At 42.4% G+C, this 11155-nt stretch overlaps 1 protein-coding gene across 2 annotated transcripts; it reads right to left on the reverse strand.

The window, feature by feature from the left end:
• Positions 1–936: 936 nt before the first annotated feature.
• On the reverse strand, positions 937–8012 carry LOC117089408 (X antigen family member 5). 2 transcript variants are annotated; one of them, XM_033220634.1, is made up of 5 exons: positions 7925–8012; positions 6654–6733; positions 6042–6147; positions 4049–4174; positions 937–1079 (listed from the first exon to the last, which is right to left on the reverse strand). In XM_033220634.1, the coding sequence occupies exons 2-5, from the start codon at positions 6723–6725 to the stop codon at positions 1057–1059; spliced, it is 327 nt and encodes a 108-aa protein (XP_033076525.1). In that variant the 5' UTR covers positions 6726–6733; positions 7925–8012; the 3' UTR covers positions 937–1056. The 2 variants fall into 2 exon arrangements, with proteins under 2 accessions (XP_033076525.1, XP_033076517.1); XM_033220626.1 differs by having other exon boundaries at positions 7889–8005.
• Positions 8013–11155: the final 3143 nt, after the last annotated feature.

An 11155-nucleotide genomic window follows, 5' to 3' on the forward strand; every position in this document is an offset into this window, starting at 1 on the left:
TGTAGGTAGGGTCCAAGTAATTTTGCTTCAGCAAGTTGCCCCTAGTTGCTTTCCCCTTTCTTCTACCTAGGCCCTAGTTCTTTCATCCAGCTCGATAGCCTGGGGAATTCTCACATATTTTGTGGAAAATAGGATATCCTAACAAAGGATGCAGATAAAGAGATACATAGGGGAAGGAATAGAAGGAAGGGGCAGGGGGCTTCCATGGCCTCTACGGGCATGCCACTCTCCATGTGTTCCACTAGGCAAGAAGCTCTCTGAACCCTGTCCTTTTGGGTTTTGATGGAGGTTTTCATCATATAGGCATGACTGACTAAACTGTTGGCCCGCCATTGGTAATCAACTTAACCTTCAGCCCCTCTCCCTGTCCTGAAGGTTGGGGATGTGGCTGAAAAGTCCCAACCCTCTAATCCCCCATCCTAGAGCTACCTAGGAGCTGCCAGCAAATGGTCAACTCACTAGCATACAAAAAGATATCACTATGTGGAGATTCCAAAACCTGTAGGAGTTGTATGACAGTAAGCAGGGTCCAGGACCAAATATATATATATTCACAATATCACACATGTGCATACCAGCTCAATCAGAATGCAGCGTTGCAAAAATGATACTATATTTTATTCAGACAGAGTCGCATTCACCCAGGCTGGAGCTGCAGTGGCGTGAACATGACTGCCTACGTCCTCGACCTCCTAGGCTCAAGGGATCCTCCCACCTCAGCCTCCAGAGTAGCTGAGACTACACCTACATACATATGTGCATATATTCATACATTCATTCATCTGTTTTTGTAGAGAGGGGGTTTTGCCATGTTGCCCAAACACGTCTCAATCTCCCAAGCTCAGGCAATCTTCCTGCCTCAGCATCCCAATGTGCTTGGATTACAGGAATGAGCCACTGCACCCGGCCAAAATGTTCAATACTGTCTAATATGTGAGAATAAATGAACAACAGGTGTGTGATACTTCTTTGGAGAAAACTGGAAAACTTTATTGAGATTTTTAAAAGTCAAGTATCTCGGATAAATCCTGTTTGCATTCTTTCGGTTGTCTTTGTTTAAAGCTGTGGTTTCCCTTCCCCTGCGATAGAAACATAACAGGCAGGAACATTACCAGCAGAACTCTATTCAGATGAAATTAAAGGCATGCAAAGGACACCAAAGGTTTAGTTTTATACAATGGACTAAAACCAGAATCCGAAGAGTCTCCCTGTGGCTAATATTCAACTAGACCTCTGTGGAGACTTTGAGGATACACTTCCAAACATATACATTAGCAACATTTTTAAAACACACCCTGCTTTTTGTGCTAGAAGGAAACCAAAAGACAGTCTGAGGACAGATCACATTAAATCAGGTGAATCTATTAGAAGGGGCTTAAAGTAGATGGCAAACAATGTGTAGAGTTTTACTGAAAATACAACAGAACACACAAAAAAAAAACCCTAAGAAACAGAAGGAATTTGTGAAAAAATTCCTCCAGAAAAAAATGCGTAATTTAATGTTTTGGCTTGACAGTATGGTCTGAATGTCCAATAGGTTCCTGCAGACAGTCTGAAAGCTATCTTTTGAGAAAACTGTTAATGTCACATTAGGAAATACATAAGCAAAATGAATAGAAAGGCAGTATTGCATTTGTTTTTTCTCTATTGTGAAGAAGTGCTATGATATTGCTTTGAGCTAGTTGACCCTTCTTTGTTCTTTTTTAACATACACTAACCATTTGCATCCAGTTTTCACCTATAGTCCTCATGTCAATATGAATAATGACACTTTTTTCACTGGAAAGTATTCCCATTTGTATAATTAATTAAATGGTCATATAAGTTTTAACGTATCACGATCATGATTGATATTAAAATGTGAAAGAGTTATACATCATAACCAGTGTGGGGAAAAAAAAAAAAAAAAAATGGAGAGGGAAATGAAAACGGAGAGTAAGACATCTGGAAAAGCTAAACATTTGCCTCTAAAAGTAACTGTTTTTCAGGGACAACTAGCAAATTTCACAAGTTCATGCACAGTCTTTGTGGTGTTCAGATATTCAGGTATTGCAGGGATATATTAAATAATGTAGGCATCCCTAGCGTGTCAACCATTTCATCCATACTCTGAAAATACTGTGTTTAAGAATGTATTCACTTTCAATTATGCCCTACATTCAATATCTGGTCTTGTTCATATTCCGTGTTGTGCTTTTTCCATTTTCTTCAAGATTGCTTCATCTGCTGGATGCTGTCTTCCTAGCTATTTCTCAAAAGAATGATCTATTAAATGTATTACTTTTCGATTAGTTTTCCCTTTGTTAATGATTCATACCTTTCATTTACTGCCTGTTTCCCTTTCCCTTAAGTTTATTCTGTGACTCTTTTATTTTTTATGTCTCAGTATTATTTTCTTGTATCATGTAATTTGTTATCTATTTTAATAAGATATGCATTTAACGGTATGACTGTCCTAAGAATACAACTGAGGCTTGTTCAGTAGGCTCCTGGAAATCGTCTACACACTATCTATTAATGTAAATAGTCTAATGGAGTGGTTCACCAGTGTGGAGTAAATCATTTAGATAATTTCTCCCCTAAAAATGCAGTGCACCCTTTAAATTCAGAAGTTCTTCTAATTAAGTCAGCAATTTGAAAAATGTGTAAAAGATACTTATGTGGACTACTCAGGACTTAGTACGTTATAGTCTTTGAACTTTAAATCATATCATCTGATGACTCAAGGCAGAAACCTGTAATATATAACCTCTGATATGGTTAGAGGTTACCGTATGTGTCTTCAATCTAATTACACACAGTAGCTCATGAAGACTGACAGAAGGGTAGGGAGCATGCGTAGCACAGGCATCTTCCAACCACTTTGAGCATCACTGACCTACATGCAGGCTCCCTACTTCATGGGCCACAAAACCTTGACTGTCTCTTTCTATTTTATTATTCAGTCATTCAAGGCTTCACTGTGGGAAGACTTTAAAATACAATCAATCATTGGGTCCAGCGAGGGAGGTGGTTCACACCTGTAATCCCAGCATTTTGGGAGGCCGAGGCAGGTGGATCACTTGAGGTCAGGAGTTCGAGCCCAGATTGGCCAACATGATGAAACCCTGTTTCTACTAAAAATACAAAAAATTGTTGGGCATGGTGGCATGCACCTGTAATCCCAAATACACGTGAGGCTGAGGTATGAGAATCGCTTAAACCCGGGAGGCAGAGGTCACAGGGAACCAAGATCGGACCACTGCACTCCATCCTGGGCGGCCGAGGGAGACCTCGTCCGAAACAACACAACACAAAACAAAACAAAACAAAACAAAAGCAAAAATAAAAATAAAACAATCATTAAGAGTCTGAGAGAATTCAGGATTTGACAAAATTCAAGAACACTCATGAAGGTCTCCTTACGGAAAAACAAACATCAAGCAGAGTGCCCGCTTGTTTTCTTAGAAGCAATGAAATCTCAACTCAGATATTACAATTGGACTGAAGCTGATCGTTATGATACACAAATCATGAAAATCCGAGTATCTTTGCATTCTCTCCAACAGAACCAGAGCATGTAGAAATCAGCACTGAAGTGGACTTTAATCTATCTGATGTGCATTCACTACTTTCAATAAAAGCAAAAATGGGTGTAGGATTTATGTGATTTATCCAGAAGCTCACAAATTATGTTAAGAGCTGGTACGAGAATCTCCTTCAGGGATCAGCATATTTCATACAAAGTGGTATTACAAGTGCATTATGTTTTTGTGAAAAGCAGAAATCACAAAATAATCTGCAAATTGTTAGCTGTTGGTTATACTCAGAAGTAAGAAAATGCTTTGCTATTTGATGATTCAATATGGCTTTGACCCAATTTGTGTCTGTATCTGACAGTGTTTCAGTTTTGCAGTCAGGCTTCTAGGGTCTGAATTACCTTCCAAAGAAAGTCTGCATTTGAACTCTATTTTTAAAGGGGCAGTAAGATTCTCTCCTTTTATTATCAAAAGTATAATATTATGGAATACAGACAGCACATAATTTTGAATCTTAATGGGTAACATACCTCCTTCTGGCATTTTAAATTGCTCTGATTTTGGCAGAATCTTCCCCTGGACTTCAGGACCATCTCCGCATTCATTTCCAGTCTTTGACTGAGACAGCTTCTGGAGATCAGCTTCCAGGTCGGGCACTGAAAAATACCAAGGATGTCGACTGGAGCAGCCAAACGGGAATGATAAATAAGGAACTGATCCTTTTCTTTTCCTCGGTGTTATGCAGTAAAAGCCTATAAGCTACTGTGGTAATAAATGTGAAGCAAAGATGTCCCACGTTTGTTTTCCTCTATTATGATACCTTATCTTAAATGACAATCTGAGGATAAGTCTCAGCACACCTACATTTCCCATACTTTACCATTGTGTATTATAAACACACAGCTACCTAGGAAAACCGAAGACGGCCTCATGGATAGCATTTTAATCATAACTTAAATGTAATTTTCTGAAGGATTAGATCAATGTATTGGTGAGCCTATGACAAATCTTATGGTCCTGACACTCATCCCCTGTTGAGGTATCTTGAAAATGTTGGGGTTAAACTTTATTAAAGTAATTCTTAGATCCAAAGGCCCCTATATGTGACTTTCCATACATGAATGTCATTAAGAAAAAAAGTACGAAATATAACAGCAAAACCACTGTCTTCCAGTGGGAGTACGGGTACTGAAGTGCAAAGAAATTAATGAGCATTGTTGACAGTCATATTCTGGAAACCCCTTAACAGGGAATTGCTAAAATAATCCATGGTCCAAATTCTGTCTCTGATTAGTTTGAAAATGCTATCCGTTGAGAAAACAATTTCTGTTTCATGATAATCTTATCGTACTTGGGGTTTTCTAATTATAAAAATATTGAAACAACTTTTCAAAGCCCCCTCCATATCCTACTAATAAAGTTACCTGTGCGCCAACATCCTGAGTTATCCACCTTTTACCAAACACACTGTCAAAAATATACATCAAAGGAAACAGTGGCTGTCATTCATTGACTTCTTTTCTGGAGTTGCTATCCTGCTTCACTGAACTGCGTTTTGTCCTGAGCCAATATCGAAGTACCTTATAGTACAGACACATTTGAGTATTAAGCATTTTTGAGCAAAATCATTCACATTTTCTAAAATAGATGGTAGGAAGAATGCATACCTTGGAACAAAATACGAATTCCTTCTCCATGAGTCAAGTTTTCTTGCTAAGTCTCTATCTCTGAGCCTCAGTTTTCTTATTTATTTATTTTTATGTTTTGAGACGGAGTCTCGCTGTGTCACCAAGGCTGGAGTGCAGTGGTGTGATCTCGGCTCACTGCAACCTCTGCCACACGGGCTCAAGAAATTCTCCTGCCTTAGCCTACTTAGTAGCTGAGATTGCAGGTGTGTGCCACCACGCCCAACGAGTTCGTATATTTTTAGTAGAGACAGGATTTCACCATATTGGCCACGGTGGTCTCGAACTCCTGACCTCAAGTGATCCGCCCACCTCGGCCTCCCAAAGTGCAGGGATAACAGGGGTGAGGCACCACGCCCGGCCTCCGTTTTCTTATTTATAAAATGAGGCTAAGATTCCTTTGCAAATGGGCTTTATTTGGGGTGTTATATGGTAGGGTGACTTGGCACTCCACATGCTATCAAAGGGTGCTTACAACACTGTGAACACCATGGCTGAGAAGATCTCACTGCAACATCCTAAGACTATCACGTTAAACTGGTGAAATAATGTACATTTTTATACAACCAATTAAATGGTTTCATCTGATTTAGGAAGGACTATATTTTCAAGCATACAAAATGCATCTCAAAGAAAAGAGAAGATTCATCATATCCAGGGACTGCAGGAAGCTGCAAACTATACCCATCACACTTCCAGCCTCTTGCAAAACTCTCAGCAAATGTTTGAGATCCTTTCCTGTTGTTTTCCTTCCTCCTGTTACTGGTCATGGCATAAGGCATCATGCACACACAGGCCTCCTCCCCCCATAGACATTCTTTCTTTCCCTTCCCAGCACCTTGAATCTCAGCTGCACCCTGATCTTCTTCTCTCTTCTGACCAGGTGTATGATCCTGACTTTCAGTTGGTGGTCCTTCTTGTTGAGGCTCTGGCACTCTGGGCTCCTGGGACAAGGGCAGGGGCATGGTGTGTGCATGGGCAGATAAAAAATTCTTCTTATCAATGCATGTCAATAATATGAATATACAGATTACACAGATACTTCTGATCATATGCATGTTTAAAGACATGCTCCAACACTATCCCAAAACTATTCCACATACTTATTCTTCATTAAGTTACTCTTCCCATAGAGAGGTTACTCTGAGACCATTACCCTCAATGGCGTTGGAAGCCATTTTAATTCATGTGGGGTTGAATGGGTGTAATGTGCTATGAATAAGCACGAGGAGGAAATCACCAGTCAAATCGAGGAACACAAGTTCACACATCCAGGCGAAAACAGTGTATAGTCCTCTTGGGTTACTCTTTCCTTCACGAGATGCCATGATCATTTTTTATCAACATGGGAGACCTTTATCAGTGTATCTATACTAGTTCAACAATAACTACCACACACACACACAAAAAACTTCTGCTATTGGAAAAAATCGAATGTTCAGTTACTCACAGGCATAGGCCCAACCAGCTGAGCAAGTCGTAAACATCGTCTTGGTCTATATCTTCTTCCTCGCCAACTCATATTTCAGTCTGCAAACAGAACAGTGTGCACTTTGCCGAGGCTGAGGGGGATGGATCACCTGAGGTCAGGAGTTCGAAGCCAGCTTGGCCAAAATGGTGAAACCCCGTCTCTACTAAAAATACAAAAACTTAGCCGGGTGTGGTGGTGAGTGCCTTAATCCCAGCTAGTCGGGAGGTTGAGGCAGGAGAACCGCTTGAACCCGGGGGCGAATGCTGCAGCCAGCCGAGATCGCGCCATTGCACTCCAGCCTGGGCAACAAGAGCAAAACTCCGTCTCAAAAAAACCAAACCAAACCAAACCAAACCAAACCAAAAACCAGAATATCGTGACTGGAAAAATGCATGTGAGTGGATACTACATTTGAGCACTTCCATGGCCAACTGCTAACTTGCAATTTTTAAAAATTTGGTAAGACATGGAAAAGTAAGTCAGAGGGCATGTATAAGTGCGTATGCCTTCTGAATCGAATACTTGCACAGCCACTTATGTTCGTCAAGCTAGCTGAGCAATGCCTTAGGGCTTATGGCAAGAGACGCACGGTATTTCCAATGAGGTTTGGTTTCACAATTGGACTCTCCATCGCGAGACATTTAGGAAAATACAGCTTGAGAATTAAAATTAAAGTGCCCATGGCTTTTGTCACACACCCTTTGCTAGGCCCATTTCCCCCCTAAAATCGAGTTTTGTTGGAATGCGTAGCCCCTCCCACCCATTCGAACTTCCAAGATGGAGCTGAGAAGTTGCCACATAGCACTGGGCAGTCCTCACCGGGCGGGCACCTCTGCGGTTCATTATATAAACCTTGGGGTGGCGGTCACCAGTCCGCGGTGTTCCCAATTTCCAGGCCCCTTCCTTACCGCCCACGACATTCCAGGCCTGATGCCCCTTGAGGAGTCTGGAATTTGTCCTCTGTTGGAAGTTCTAGGCGTTTCTGGGACTGGAATACCACCAACAGCACCCCAGCATCGCCCCAGCTTCACCTAACCCCCGTCCCACTCTGAGGCCCTGCTTCTTCCTTCGTTCTGACCCCGACAAGACAAGAAGGCCATAGCTGCGGGGCCGCACGAGAAGGACGACGACATCAAGCCCCTTCTCACTCGGAGTCACCAATCATGTGCCCCGACCCTCTGGAAGCCCGCTGGCTCCTCCGCACTCTCACTCACGCTTCAACTCCTAGTTGGAGCGGCCTGTGGACCTACTGGCTGCGTCTCAGCAGGGGAGAAAGAATCCAGACCTCCGGGACCCGAGCTGCAGGATCACAGCTCCCCGGCGTTCACCATACGGGCGAAGGGCCAATGGGAAAACGCCCAATGAATATGCGCACTAAGGAGGCACCAAAGGAGCATGCGCAGTGAGGTCCCCTCCTGCCTTAAGAGATGCACTGCCCTTCCTTATCTCCCCATGCCCTGTCCTCTGCTCCTTCCAAGGTCCCCACTAAGGACTTTGGAATCCATCCTCTCTGTATGGTATTTTTTATGCCTCTGAGACTGAAATACTGCAAATAATGTCACCCTTCAACTCATTCCATGTTCATCTGACCCTCCTCCCCACTATGCCCTTACTTCCTCCCCTGCCCAGGACCCCACAACAGCAAGGCCATGGTGATGTCGCTGCCTTTTAGTAGAAGGATGAGGATCTATATGAGGCCATGGACCGAGTGGTCCAACCTACGGGAAGCCCTTCTGCTTTCCCTCCCACTCACTGACGCTTCAACTTCTGGGAGGACTGCTCTGCTGACCTACCAGCTGTGTCATAGTTGGCAAGAAAGAAGTCATGATGTTTCCTTCCACAGCTCTGCAGGGATAGAAGATAGACAGCAAGTCACATGGGCAGCAGGAACTTGCTTAGCAAGGGGCATGCCCACTGAGTCTGCCACTTGCAGGGTCGACCATGGTTTTCCTGCTGTTCTCGTACCCGCATCCACAGGATGTTTGTAGTGGAAAGAAGGGCACTTGAGAGAGCATTTGTTTTTCTTTGACCAAACAATCTCATGCATCGAGAAACGTTGGGAACACACAGTCCTATGTCACCCATAATGGAGGATGTGTCTCAGAAAAGCCTGTTGTGAAAGAAATAAACTATTTTTATATCTTTATTTATCAATGCTTTTTTTTTTTTCTCAGACAGCGTGTGGCTTTCTCTCCCAGGCTGGACGGCAGTGAGATGACAATACCTCACTGAAGTCTGGATCTCTTGGGCTCAAATAATCCTCGTGCTGAAGCCTCTCAAATGGATGGTACTACAGGTGCGAACACCACACCTGAGCAATTAATTTATTTTTTAGAACATTGTCTCAGTCTGATGCCACACTGGTCTTGAAGTTTTGGGCTCAAGCGATCATCCCACCTTGACCAATTTTTACACATGCTTTGATTAATCACTTTTTTCCTCTGGTTCTCAGTTTTCTGCCATGCTTCTAATGAATGGAATTGAATAAACTCTTCTGCAGACTAAATATATTTACACATGCTTAATTTTTTGGGGGGGGGGGTGTGTGTTATTGCACATTTAAATCTCTGGGCTAGTGACTAATTTGCCTGAATATACCTGTAGGCCATTCAGATCGTGTATTTTGATTCAGAAATATACATACATATTGATGACAGGATCTAGGCGCAGTCTACTGTGACATGATGCAAAGCAGTGGTGACTAACTGGATCATATACTGTACCCTCCAAATATCAGCTAAATAGCCTGTTCATAAGATAGGGCTGACATTATTTGCATAATGCTGTAAGGGAGAGCACTACCTCGACAGAGGCACTAGCGTGTCAGACGTCGAAGGGATTTCAGTATATTTATTCTGATTTTGAAATCTGGTGTAAAGTGGGTCTTTTAAAGTGGGGGATTGTTTGGTTAGAGTTAGGTAGGAATCATAATGATGTAGGATTGGTGGAGCCAAGAAGACAAAAATTTTTAGGCAACGGTTCAATGAGTTTTGGGATTGAAAAATGTCATTTGACACTTTTGACTGAAGAGTTGGTGAATCTTTCAGGCAGTTGCTGAAATGAACAGCAAAGTTCTTTGCAACTTTTATTTTCCTAGGCAACAGATTGCTGTATTAGTCAAGTTATGTTGATGAAGCCAGTGGAGTATAAGCTCTCCTTAATGTAGACAGCAAGCTGTGCGCATGATTCCTGTTCTTATTACTTTTGTGTTCTTTGGCAGTTTAATGTGGGAAATATTATATGGAAGGGAAGGATAGGAGCGGGGCCCTGACCAGAATGCAGCCTTTTATAAATAAGATATATTGCTGCAATGACACCTATATATTTCATGCAGCTGGCCTTCTTTTAGGGCAATACCTTGAGTTGGAAAAGAAAGGTGGCTCAATCTCTCTCTGTCTCTCTCTCAAAAGCAACTTGAGTAGCAATCGTGGTGCTTTAAATATTTTTTTCAAAAAAGCGAGAGCAGTTATAATCACGATCTCTTATTTAAGTTACCTTTTACATTTTTTATTCTTTCTTGGCATGGACACTATCATTATTAAATTTTACTTTCTTTTTTCCTTATTAAGTCCAGTTTTTAATATAGTGCACTCGGAAGTGCTCAAAGAATGGGAGATAGTGATTTCTGGACTCAGACTTTTTGTGAGCAACTATGGCTGGATGGTAGTGTTTCACGTTGTACTAGTTAGGGATCTGTAGAAGGACAGAACTAATAGGATAGATGTATATATGAAGTAGGGTTTATTAAGGAGTATTGGCTCACGCGATGACAAGGTGAAGTCCCACAATAGGCCATCGGCAAGCTGAGGAGCAAGGAAGGCAGTCCGAGTTCCAAAACCTCAAAAGTGTTGAAGCCAACATTGCAGCCTTTAGTCTGTGGCCAAAGGCCCGAGAGCCCCTGGCAGATCACTGGTGTGAGTTCAAGAGTCCAAAAGCTGAAGAACCTGGAGTCTGTTGTTCGAGAGCAGGAGGCATGCAGCACCGGAGATAGTTGGCGGCCAGAAGACTCAGCAAGTCTAGTTTTCCATGTTCTACTGCCTGATTTATTCTAGTGGCGCTGGCAATTGATTAGATGGTGCCCACCCGGACTGAGGGTGGGTCTACCTCTCCCAGTCCACTGACTCAAATGTTAATCTCCTTTGACAACACACTCTCAGACACACCCAGGAACAATACTTTGCATCCTTCGATCCAATCAAGTTGACACTTAATATTAACCATCACATGCAGACCTGGACTTTAATGATTCCTGAGTGGCCTCACTCCAGCCTCACAGAGCAGGCTTGAATTTCTTGCCAAGTTTGAACTTCCCGCTGCCATTCCTGTGGGCCATAACTCCGGACCTGCTGGATGAGTTCAAAGGATCATATTAGGATTGCGATTGGGAAAGTTGTGAAGGAGCCCTTGTGACAAACAGGAAGCAGCAGAAAGTATGAAAGACATGGTAGAGACAAGAAGAGTTGCCTGATACAGGACCCTAC

The sequence above is a fragment of the Trachypithecus francoisi genome, unplaced genomic scaffold, assembly GCF_009764315.1.
Source record: "Trachypithecus francoisi isolate TF-2019V2 unplaced genomic scaffold, Tfra_2.0 Contig00834, whole genome shotgun sequence".
In the NCBI taxonomy this organism is placed as follows: Eukaryota; Metazoa; Chordata; class Mammalia; order Primates; family Cercopithecidae; genus Trachypithecus; species Trachypithecus francoisi.